Source organism: Symphalangus syndactylus, chromosome 12, assembly GCF_028878055.3.
Source record: "Symphalangus syndactylus isolate Jambi chromosome 12, NHGRI_mSymSyn1-v2.1_pri, whole genome shotgun sequence".
Taxonomy (NCBI): Eukaryota; Metazoa; Chordata; class Mammalia; order Primates; family Hylobatidae; genus Symphalangus; species Symphalangus syndactylus.
Genome location: NC_072441.2, coordinates 97,290,475 through 97,303,573, shown reverse-complemented (window position 1 = coordinate 97,303,573; position 13,099 = coordinate 97,290,475). Strand labels below are relative to the sequence as shown.

Sequence of the window (13,099 nt, the reverse complement as noted above, 5' to 3'; positions counted from 1 at the left end):
TGAAGCCAGTATCACTCTGATACCACAACCAGGAAAAGACGTAAGAAAAAAAGAAAACTGCAGACCAATATCCCTGATGAACATAGATGCAAAAATCCTCAACAAAATACTAGCTAATTCAAGCAGCACATCAAAAAGATAATACGCCATGACCAAGTAGGTTTCATTCCAAGGATGCAGGCATGGTTTAAAATACGCAAGTCGATAAATGGGATACATCTGATAAAAGGAATTAAAAAGAACTATATGATCATCTGAATAGATGCAGAAAAAGCATTTCATAAAATCCAGCATCCCCGTATAAAAAATCTCAACAAACAGATATAAAAGGGACTTTACCTAAAACTAATAAAATAATATATGACAGACTCACAGCTAACATAATAAATGGGGAAAAGTTGAAAGTATTCCCCTTGAGAACTGGAACAAGACAAGCATGCCACTTTAACCACTTCTATTCAGCATAGTGCTGGAAGTTCTAACCAGAGCAGTCAGGCAAGAATAAGAAACAAAGGGCATCCAAACTGAAAAAGAGGACATCAAGCTATTGCTGTTCATGAGTAGTATGACTGTATACCTAGAAAACCCTAAATACTCCTCCAAAAGTCTCCTGGATTTGATAAATGAATTCCATAGTCTCAGGTCACAAAATCAATACACACAAATCAGTAGCAGTGCTATACACCAACAATGACCATGCTGAGAATCAAATCAAGAACTCAGTCCTTTTCACAACAGCTGGAAAAAAATAAATTACCTAGGAATATATTTAACCAAGGAGATAAAAGATCTCTACAAGGAGAACTACAAAACACTGCTGATAGAAATAGATGACGCAAACAAATGGAAACACATCCCATGCTCATGGATTGGAGGAATCAATTATCATGAAAATGACCATACTACCCAAAGCAATCCACTGATTCAGTGCAATTCCTATCAAAATACCAACATCATTTTTCACAGAATTAGAAAAAACAAGTCTAAAATTCATATGAAACCAGAAAAAGAACCTGAATAGCCAAAGCAATCCTATGCAAAAAACAAACAAAAAAAACAGATGTGGAGGCATCACATTACCAGATGTTAAATTATGCCACAAGGCTGTAGTTACAAAAATAGTGCTGGTATAAAAGTAGGCACATAGACCAGTGGAACAGAATAGAGAACCCAGAAATAAAGCCAAATACTTACAACAAACTGATCTTCGACAAAGCATAGAGAAACATAGGTTGAGGAAAGGACACCTTATTTAATAAATAATTCTGGGAAAACTGGATAACCACATGTAGAAGAATGAAACTGGATGCTTATCCCTTATCTTATACAAAAATCATCTCAAGATGGTTCAAAGATGTAAATCTAAGATATGAAACTATAAAAATTATAGAAGATAACCTAGGAAAAACTATTCTGGACATTGGCTTAGGCAAATAATTCGTGAGTAGGACCCCAAAGGCAAATGCAACTAAAATAAAAATAAATAACTGGGACCTAATTAAACAAAAGAAACTTCTGTACATTAAAAGAAATAACCATCAGAATAAATAGACAACCCAGAGTGGGAGAAAATATTTGCAAACTATGCATCTAACAAAGGACTAATATCTAGAATCTACAATGAACTCAAGTACATCAACAAGAAAAAAACAATCCCATCAAAATATGGGCAAATAACATGAATAGACATTTCTCAAAAGAGGATATAAAAATGGTAAAGAAACATATGAAAAATGCTAAATATCACTGATCATCAGGAATATGCAAATTAAAAGTACAATGAGATACTGCCTTACTCCTACAAAAATTGCCATTATTAAAAAGTCAAAAAATAATAGATGTTGGCATAGATGTGGTGAAAAGGGAACACCTATACACTGCTGGTAGGAATGTAAATTAGTACAAACTATGAAAAACAATATGGAGATTTCTTAAAGAACTAAAAGTAGATCTATCATTTGATTCAGCAATCCCACTACTCAGTATCTACCCAAAGGAAAATAAGTCATTATATTAAAGACACTTGCACGCATATGTTTATTGCGACACAATTCACAGTTGCAAACATACGGAACCAACCTAACTGTCCATCAACCAGTGAGTGGATAAAGAAAATGTGATATATATACACCATGGAATACTACTCAGCCATAAAAATAATGAAATAATGTGTTTTGCAGTAACTTGGATGGAGCTAGAAGCCATTATTCTAAGCGAAGTACTCAGGAATGGAAAAACCAAAAACTATATGTTCTCACTTATAAGTGGGAACCAAGATATGGGTATGCAAAGGCATACAGAATTATATGATGGACTTTGGTGACTCAGAAGAGGGAGGGTTGAGGGGGGTGAGGGATTAAAAAACTACATATTGGGTACAATGTACACTACTTGGATGATGGGTGCACTAAAATCTCAGACTTCACCACTATATAATTCATCCATGTGACCAAAACCACTTGTACCCCAAAAACTATTGAAATAAACAAATTTTAAAAACTGAGATTTTCTTATAATGAGAATAGCCCCTGCATAATAACATTCATGAAAATCTTCTAGAAACATGGAGTTGACTTCTAATGGGACATTTGCTTACTCCAACCACATAAAGACTGGCCTGTTAAGATTAGGAAGCAGCTCACTCTACCCAAAGCTGGCAGTATCCTGTGCTGTAGAAACTTAATTTTACTTTGTGATTGTGTGGTTAACTTTTCTGTATTAACCTGGCTTTGACTTTAGACTTCATATGATCTATTTACCCAGTCTTACACAGTTTTCAGTTTCCAGCCTCTCTACTCAGTACCCTACTTTATTTTCTTAGACTGTCCTTGTTTTAAACCTGTGATCTTATTTCAGCCAAGGTATAGCTGTTCGTAGCTTCCTTTGCATGCTGAGCCTGTCTTTCTTCACAGTGAGGAGGAACCCTTGACTACTCTTTTCTGGAAATCTTCATTCCCATAGGTCTTCTCTGCTGTCCCTATGATGGTATGGAGCCTGTTTTTATTATTTTCTACTCACTTAATTGCACCTTGATGAATTTCAGTAAACAAAGTCACCATATTGTAGGTATATCTACAAAGCTGTTGTTATACTGGACCAGACGCAGGGGCTCATGCCTGTAATCCTAGCACTTTGGGAGGCTGAGGTGGGAAGATCACTTCAGGCCAGGAGTTTGACACCAGTCTGGGCAACATAGTGAGACCCTGTCTCTACAAATAATTTTTAATAATTAGCTGGGCATGGTGACACATGCCTATAGTCCTAGCTGCTTGGGAGGCTGAGGTAGGAGAATTACTTAAGCCCAGGAGTTCAAGTCCAGCTTGAGTAACATAGCAAAACCCCACCTCTAAAAAAAATACAAATAAAATAAATAAAGTTCTATTGGTTACTCTTTTTACTACCTTGTAAGGAATGTACAGCTTGTTCTTGTTAGGAAATTGGTAACGAAAACTGTGAATTTCAGATTTGGGTATGTGGTGTTAGTGGAGGATCAGAAATCTATTGGATGAATTAAATCTGTCTTTTAAAAGCTACTTTCTACTAACGTGGGTTTTATGATCAACTGATGGATTAATTTGAGATCCATTAAGACCTAAGTGCCTTGCTGGTTCCCAATTTAACAATTCTGTGGAATCCAAACTCTTATCTATTTTGATTTGTTTTTAAGTTTTTGAGACATGGTCTTGCTCTGCCACCCAGGCTGGATTGCAGTTGTGCCATCTCAGCTCACTGCAACCTTGGCCTCCTGAGCCCTAGTGATCCTCCCACCTTAACCTCCTGAGTATCTGGGATTACAGGCACACACCATCATACCTTGCTAATTTTTTTTTTCATTTTTTTTGTAGACATGAATTTTTACCATGTTGCCCAGGATGGTCTGGAATCCAGACTCTTGTCTGCAATTGATTTAATATAATTCTACAATATTTTTCCTTATTGCAAGGCAGAAAACCATAGACATTTGTAGCTTAAACCAATCTGAGTGTTTCCATTAAAAATTACAGGAAGATTATCAGTGAAGTGGTATTGCCTAGTAACATATTGCTCTCTAGGAGACAGAAAACTTTTCCACCTGGTTTTTATGCCTAAGGTTATTTGTTGTGCATGTTTGCCAAGATTAGTATTAAATTCCTTCTGTTGAATTTAGTAACACTTGTGATTTATACGTTAGCATTGAACATTAAACTCTCATAATCTCTAGTTTTTTGATTTGGCTTTACACTAATCATATTTTAAAGATACACGTCTGTTTTTTAGTTAAAATGGCTTTGAATTTTATTTCACTAGATTTAAATTTTAAAGGAAATAATATCCTTCCAATTTGATTTAAATTGGTTATGGTTATTAATATTAAACATGTCTATGTTAGGCATCAGTTTTATTAGTTCATGTACTCTTGGCTACATCACGATTAAAACTTTTCTTTCAGTTTCTTTCCAAAATAATTGCAAGATATCCTTGTTGACATTTTTTCATTTTTAAAAATCCTTTCGCTTTATTTCCCACCACCCCTGTTTATTATATGGATTGTGAAGCAAAGCATACAGGTGATAGTGAATTATCTTGTACAACAGCCTGGTCGCTTCTTTAAATTTCAGTTTTGTAAGTTGTTTTGCTCACCAAAGTGTCCTTTTCATGGACTCTCATGCTCGTGAGTAGGGTTTTGTTGTCATCTATATCTTGCTGTTACATCCAGTAAGTTTAACATTCATGGTAACAATATTTTTCAAGTGTTTCTACAGTGTAAGGGGCTCATTGGCTGCAAGATTGCTGTGAGGTATACTATAATGATAGATAATATGATTTTCTGTTTATTTGTTTTATTTTGTTGTTGTTGTTCTGAGACAGAATCTTGTTCTGTCACCCAGGTTGGAGGACGGTGGCATAATCTTGGCTCACTGTAAGCTCTGCCTCCTGGGTTCAAGTGATTCTTGTGCCTCAGCCTCCCAGGTAGCTGGGATTACAGGCATGTGGCACCACGTCTGGCTAATTTTTGTATTTTTAGTAGAGATAGGGTTTCTCCATGTTGGCCAGGCTGGTCTTGAACTCAGGACCTGAAGTAATCCACCCACCTTGTCCTCCCAAAGTGCTAGGATTACAGGCATGAGCCACCACACCCAGCTGGTAGATATTGTGATATCAAGGGAAAATATTGATGCCAGGAAAGACCTTAACATCAGAATAAGTTATTTTCACAAGAAATATTTTTGATACAGATACATGTGGCAAAATAAAACTATTACATTATTAACTATGAAGACCAATTTTGTTAGAATTTTGCAGAATACTATGCATCTACTTTTTAACAACTTAATTTTTTTTTTTTTTTTTTTTTTTTTTTTGAGATGGAGTCTCGGTATGTGGTCCAGGCTGGAGTGCAGTGGTGCAATCTCGGCTCACTGAAAGCTCTGCCTCCCGGGTTCACGCCATCCTCCTTCCTCAGCCTCCCGAGTAGCTGGGACTACCAGCGCCCGCCACCATGCCCAGCTAATTTTTTGTATTTTGTTTAGTAGAGATGAGGTTTCGCCATGTTAGCCAGGATGGTCTCAATCTCCTGATCTCATCATCCTCCCGCCTTGGCCTCCCAAAGTGCTGGGATTACAGGTGTGAGCCACCGCACCCGGCCAACAACTTAATTTTTAATGATGTTCTCTCTATTAAGCAGTTTTCTAGAACTATTAATAAACAATAAAGTGATCTTTTTTCCTCCTTTTTCTGCCAAATTGATAAGCATCAGAATGGTAAGAAGGAAAGAAATCTTAAAGTCTGAATAATCAGTAAGTTAAATTAAGTGATGATCCTCTGAACAATTCAGAATTTACTAGATATACATTCTATATCCATCTCTGTTAAAAATTTTATAGTATATATTCAGAAGATCAAAAAGATGTTTCATAGCTGTATATATACATATATACACATATGTGTATTTTTGCATATACATAAATTATTTAATTGAGATACATATATATGCCAACTAAATATTTTGATTATTTATTTTATTATAAGATAATCTTAGGCTCTGGGGCAAGCAAAACTGGGTTTAAAATTCAGTTCTATCACTTAGTAGCTATTAAGGCATATTGTTTAATCCTTGAGTATAGATACTCAACGTCTATAAAATGAAGATTATAATAGTACTTTCCTCATAGGCATTGTCTTAGTTCATTTGAGCTGCTACAATATAAATACCATAGACTGGATGTCTTAAACAACAAACATGTATTTCCCACAGTTCTCCATAGTGGGAAGTCCAAGATCAGGTCTCGCAGGTTCAGTTTCAGGTCAGGGCCAATGGTTTTCTTCATAGATGACACCTTCTCACTGTGTCTTCACATGGTGAAAGAGGCAAGAGAACTCTCTGGAGCTTCTTTTATAAGGGCACTAATCCCAATCACATGGGCTTCGTTCTTGCTATCTAATCACCTCTTCCCCACAAAGGCCCTACCTTTATCACATTGGGAGTTAGGATCTTAATTTGAGAGGGTCACAAATATCCAGTCCATAGCAGCGTTGTGAGGATTATGTGTAATAATATGTGACTAGCTTACACAATGTATAGATGAGAAAAAACTAGCAGTTTCCCCAAATTTGTGTTATCCTTTCATTGTGTAGACTTCCTTCTGGGAAGTGACTCTTTTTTCTTGGAGACTTTATTTCCTAACTTTACTGAGCTTGTTGAAAAGCTATCTCTCTAATTTTAATTGCTTTTGCACTTTTGTAAAAAATCAGTTGGACATATTTGTGTGGTTCTATTTCGGGTTTTTTTTTGTTCTGTTCCATTGATCTCTATCACTGACAATACTACACCATCTTTTGGTTATTGTAGTTAATAATAAACCATGAAATTGAGTAGACTGATTACCTCACATTTTTCCTTTTTGAAATTGTTTTAGTTATTCTGGTTCCTTTATCTTACCGTATAATTTTAGAATAATCTTATCTATTGCTACAAAAAAACTTGCTGGTATTTTGATAACAATTTTGTTAAACTTATTTGTCAATTTAGGGAGAATTGACATCTTTATTGTGTTAAGTATTCCCTGAACACTGTATGCTCTTCATTTATTTAGCTCTTTCATCCAGCATTTTGTAGTTTTCATACACAAGTTCTATACATTTTTGGTTAGATTCACACCCAATTTTATTTTCTTTTTGAGTGATTATAAATGCTATTATATTTTTAGTTTCAGTGTTCAAGTATTTATTGCCAGTGTGTAGAAATACAACTGATCTAGTATGTTTACTTTGTGTCTTTCAACCTTGCTGAAATAATTAGTTCTAGATTTTTTTTTTTAGGATATTTGGGATTTTCTAAATAGACAGTCATGTCATATGCAAATAGAGACAGTTATATTTCTGCCTTCCTTGTCTGTATACTTTTTATCTCCTTTTTTTGTCTGGTTGCACTGACTTGAATTTTCCAGCACTGTATTGAATCAGAGCAATGAGAATGGGCATTCTTGCCTTGTTTACTGTCTCGCATGGAAAGCATTCAGTCTTTCAGTATTATGTTAGTTGTAGGTTTCTGTAGATGCTGTTTATGAAGATGGGGAAGTTGCCCTCTATTCCTATTTTTTTCTTACAGTTTTTTTTATTTATGAGTGTTGTATTTTTTCAAATGTTTTTTTCTGTATCAATATATGCAGATGTATATCTATAGATAGATATGTGATCAACATATATTGATGTGTTCATGTGATTTTTCTTCCTTAGCCTGTTAATATATTGGTTGATAGTTTGAATAATGTACCAGGCTTGCATACCTGAAATTAACCTCTCTTGGTCATGGTGTATAATTCTTTGTATATGTTGCTAAATTTATAAAATTTAAAATTTATTGGAAGTTATAAAATTTCTAAAATTTTAACATTTGGAAATAATTTTTATGTTTAGCCAGATACAGTGGTATGTGCCTGTAATCCCAGATATTTAGGAGGCTGAGGCAGGAATATTGTTTAAGCCTAGGAGTTCAAGACCAGCCTGGTCAACATAGTAAGACCCTTTCTCAAATTAAGTAAATAAATTATTGTTTTAAAATTTTTTAAAAATAATTTTTATATTTGTATTTATAAGGGCTATTGGAGTGTAGTTTTGTTTTTTGTACTGTCTTCGTATGATTTCAATATCAGGATAATACTAGTTTTATAAAGTGAATTGGGAATTATCCTATGTATACAATTTTGAATTGCACTAACATTGTACTTTGAAATTTTTTCTATGCAATTAAATAATATTTGAAAATGTGATTTTTAAAGTCTGAGTAAAAAGTTAATTGTAGGAACTTATTCTTCTTTATCTAATTTTTTCCTGTTTTTTATTATTTAGAACTTAAAATTTTTTTATTACTAATAATTCTGTGGTGAGCATCTTCATATATATCGTGTGAACTTGTCCTATTTATTCTTAGAATTTGTAATAGATATAGATTATAAATTTCTTTTCATATTGATTAAAGCATAGTGTTTAACATTTAGACTAGATTAAATTTCATATTAGATTAGGGTTAATATGTAATCATGTATTTTTTTATTATCATTAATGAGACCCTTTTATGGATATGCAAGACCAAAGCTGATTTCATACTTAATTGCCTTTTTTAATGTGTTGTCATTTGCACTGATGGTGCAAAAGCAATGGTGAGTAAAACTGCCACTGCCTTAGAATGAATCAAGGCAGTGGCACCAAACTGTGCTAGTAGTTATTGTATTTTTAACCATCCTGCATCTGCAGGGGAAAAAAAAAAAGCCATACTTAGTTAAGAATATCTTAGATGCAGTAAAAATAATTTTATTACTTTTTGATCCTCAAATATAGGTCTTTTTATTTTTTTATTTTTATTTTTTTTTTTTGAGATGGAGTCTCGCTCTGTCACCCGAGTGCAGTGGCGTGATCTCGGCTCACTGCAAGCTCCGCCTCCCGGGTTCATGCCATTCTCCTGCCTCAGCCTCTCCGAGTAGCTGGGACTACAGGCGCCTGCCACAATGCCCAGCTAATTTTTTTTGGGGGGGGGGACGGAGTCTCGCTCCTCACCCAGGCTGGAGTGCAGTGGCGCAATCTCGGCTCACTGCGAGCTCCACCTCCCGGGTTCACGCCATTCTCCTGCCTCAGCCTCCCGAGTAGCTAGGACTACAGGCGCCCGCCACCACCCCGGCTAACTTTTTGTATTTTTAGTAGAGACGGGGTTTCACCGTGTTAGCCAGGATGGTCTCGATCTCCTGACCTCATGATCTGCCCACCTCGGCCTCCGAAAGTGCTGGGATTACAGGCTGGGATTACACTGCGCCCAGTTTTTTTGTATTTTTAGTAGAGACGGGGTTTCACCGTGGTCTCGATCTCCTGACCTCGTGATCCGCCCGCCTTGGCCTCCCAAAGTGCTGGGATTACAAGCATGAGCCACCGCACCCGGCCAGGTCTTTTTAATACTCTGTGTGAAGTAATGTGAAGTACACATAAAGCTCCATATAGTGGTTTTAAGGAAAAGCATTTGTGAGTAATCCTATTCACAATTGTTTGCACTTCAGCTCAATTAGATGCTTTTACTTTTATGGAATACCATTTTTACTTAAAAGAATGACTGACAGACAAATTGTGCTTATTCAGACTTGGGTATTTGGTAGGCATTGTCTTTCAAATTAAGTAAGCCTATCATATCAAAGAAAACAACCGACAATAGCCTTTGCCAAAGATAAAATCCAAGTGAAGATAAACTACAAAGGAAAACTAAACTTAGAACCTTGGAAAACTGTATTCACCACTTTCAGTTTGACAACTTCTCAATACATTGTATAACAGAATAGAAAGACTATTCTGATGAAATTGGTGATGATATTAACAAATTTTGAATTGATTTTTGATGTATAATGAAATGAATCAGCATTTGGAAAATCTACATAACTCAGTGAGCTGGTATTTGCCAAATGATTAATGTGTGATGTTAAAAATAATGTCTGAGTCATATCATAGTTTCATTCAAAGTACATACAAGATAGACCAGTGGATTTTAATGTAACAGGGTAAAAAAAAGTTTATTGATAAAGATTTTAGATTATACATTGCAACAAACTTTTAAGAAACTACCGTTTATCAAGTAAAGGAGAATATACACAGTTATTGTAAAAGATTATTAAAATATTCCACTATTTTTCAACTAAATATACTCCAACCAAAACAACATATGGCAACAGATTGAAAGCTGAAGTAAATGTGAGAGTCCAGCTGCCTTTTATTAAATGAGACATTAAAGAGATTTTCTAAAAATACAAAACAATATCTCTCTTCTCACTAATTAAAAAAAATACTATAATCTCTTCCTGGCCTTTTGGCTTAGATCAAATTAAAAAAAAAAACTATCTTTTTTTCCTCACAAAATATTATTTATGTTAACATTTAAAGGATTTTTGTTATATTTAAATATTTTAAAATTTTGTTTTAATTCGTATTATAATAAATATGGATAGAGATAACCCATAAAAAGGCTACGAAACTACCACTTGTCAAGTAAAGGAGAATAAAACACTTTAACTTATATTATAATAAATATTGATAGAGATAACCTATATAAAGGTCTTCAGTACTATCTAAGAGCTAAAGGGTCTATGTGACCAAAATGTTTGAGAACTTCTGGCCTACAGGATAAAATCCAAACCTCTGTATATGGTCCATAAGTCCTTCTATCATGGCTTCTGCCACCTCTGCTCCCTTCTCTTCTGTCTCATTTCCTTTCCACTCTATTATTCAGTAAGATGAAGATACTTTTATTCCAGAACTACGGTGTTTTACATCTCCTTACCTTTGCTTAATGTTCCTTTTGCCTTGAATATGTATTCTTCTCCAGCTCTTTATATAAAGTACTGTCTCCAAATGCCTCTTGGCATCATTTCAGTTCTAACTTCTCTGTACCTCTTATTCTATCTTTATAACTCTATCTGTTGGTATGCAATCCCATATCACTAATTTTGTGCAGGGAGTTTATTTTACTCATTCAGCCATTGGATATGCCACATCCTCAAGATCTGATCAGTTTCCTACTCTGTAAATGCTATATAGTATGTTTTGGGTTTCTATGTCCAAAATAATTCAGTGTCTTTCCCCTTGTTAATTTGGTTTCATCATTATTTGTTTTCTTCTTAAAAGTACTGTCATTCTTCTATTCACTTGGATTCAAAATCTTGAAATCATCTTTTATCCTATTTCATCTTCATACTCTGTATCCAGTTTAATCCTATTGCTTCTTGTTTGAAAATATCTTATGTTCATTACCTCCTTTCTCTACTTCTGCCATCCACGCTTTGAAGTTCAAAATAAGAGAGAAAATATTTAAATATATCATGGCCTATTTTTTTCCAACCAGCATTCTAAATGATTTCAAAAGCTTTTGCTATTCTTTCCACTGCTTATTCTTTTTTTCAGACCAGCTTGCTCATCACTATTGCATTAGTGACCTTCCTAAAATACTACTTTTATTTTATATTTTCTCACTCAACATTTTTAGTGACTCCTCATTTCTTTTGGCAGTGTTTCTTTTTGAAGGAAAACTATTCTCATGGACTCTCAGTGTTGACATAAATTATTTTAATTTTTAGTAATACAACTTAAATATGGCCAAATATAAAACTAAATACAAACTTTTGCACATACAAGTGCATAGCTAAAATAATTTGCAAATTCATAGCAAGGAAAATATAAAACAAAATATAACTTAATAGCATTAATGTGACAGAGGATGTTATTTACCATTAAAACAAGCTTAACGTGAATATAGTACAGATTCTGAGTTAGGCATGAGCCTGTTCTACTGCGATGACTCAATTAATCCACCACTTTCCTGTCTTCGAGCTTCTGAGAAACCTTTGTTTCTACAGCATGCTATGATATCATTTGGCCTTCATTTGGTACAGATGTATCATTTGAGAAACAGATCCACCTTTAGGTTTTTCTCACTCCTCAGCCTGCTACAATTAAAATAGCACTACTTGACTATAGTAAGACAGTAAATACAAATGTACATTCAGACACTAATAGTACATGGTGATTTAGGGTCACTCGGTAAGATCCAGATGATCCAGAATATGGTGTGTGTGTGTGTGTGTGTGTGTGTGTGTGTGTGTGTGTGTGCCTTTGTGCATGTATGTGTAAGAGACAGAGTTTTAGTTGACTTGAAAAAAAGAAACTTGGACTTTTATAGGAAACAAATGGAATCTCAAAGTCAGCCTCATTACCCCAGAGATTATAGACTCCAATATAAAAATCACTCATCTGTAGGATAAAGACTATATTCCTCATGTTGGTATCCAAGGCCTTTATCGATTTGAATTGAATCTCTTTTCCTTTTTAATTTGTTTTTCTTTTCTGTCTTCTTACTGTCTTTTAAATATGCTCACACTTTCCCAGATGTGTGCCTTCTCTCCTGTCCCTGTATAAGCCCGTCTGTCCACAGCCTTTAAGGACCATTCATGCTTTTCATTTCCCCTTGAAGCTTCTTCCTATCTCTTCAGTTACAATTTGCTTTTTCTCCTTCTTTGAACTCTTGTTTGAATTCCTTCTGTATCTGGTACTTTGACATTTCATTACTTTGTATTAAATAATGCCATTTATAATTGTTTGATTTTTATGTTCTCTATATCACTAGACTTAAGGGGCTTTAAAGGCAAAATATTATCTTAAAAGTTTTTTGCATAATCCTCAGAACCATTGTTGATATTCTTGAAGCACTTACTAAGGAAATCAAATGATTAGATTTAATGCTCAGTATTAGGGATTTAATTTAGTTTCTCTTGCAAAATATGTGTTTTTTTAATATAGAGTATAAACAAAAAGTACTTTGCTGTAAAAAATTTGCATTTCTAAGAAATTAAAATGTCTTAAAATTTTGTATTTTTGCACTCATTGTCCTTCATTTTCAGGACTGTTGGGGAAGATCCTGATGGCTATCCGAGATGCAGGTTTTGAAATCTCAGCTATGCAGATGGTAGGTAGTTTACAATGAACCAATCTCAGCTGTGCAGATGGTAGGTAGTTTACAATGAACCATAATATTTGTGAGGATTTTTTTCAAAAATAGTTATAAAATGCTTTACAGTGAATGTTCCCTTTGTGC

The 13,099-nt window shown here is 34.5% G+C and overlaps 1 protein-coding gene across 4 annotated transcripts in view; it reads left to right on the top strand.

The window, feature by feature from the left end:
* Window positions 1-13,099, top strand: part of NME7 (NME/NM23 family member 7) — a 238,133-nt gene that overhangs the window by 111,976 nt on the left and 113,058 nt on the right. For all 4 annotated transcript variants that reach the window (XM_063627241.1, XM_063627242.1, XM_063627239.1 and 1 more), the window contains exon 8: window positions 12,906-12,970. In XM_063627241.1, the coding sequence (XP_063483311.1) occupies window positions 12,906-12,970 (65 nt within the window). The remainder of the gene's footprint in view (window positions 1-12,905; window positions 12,971-13,099) is intronic.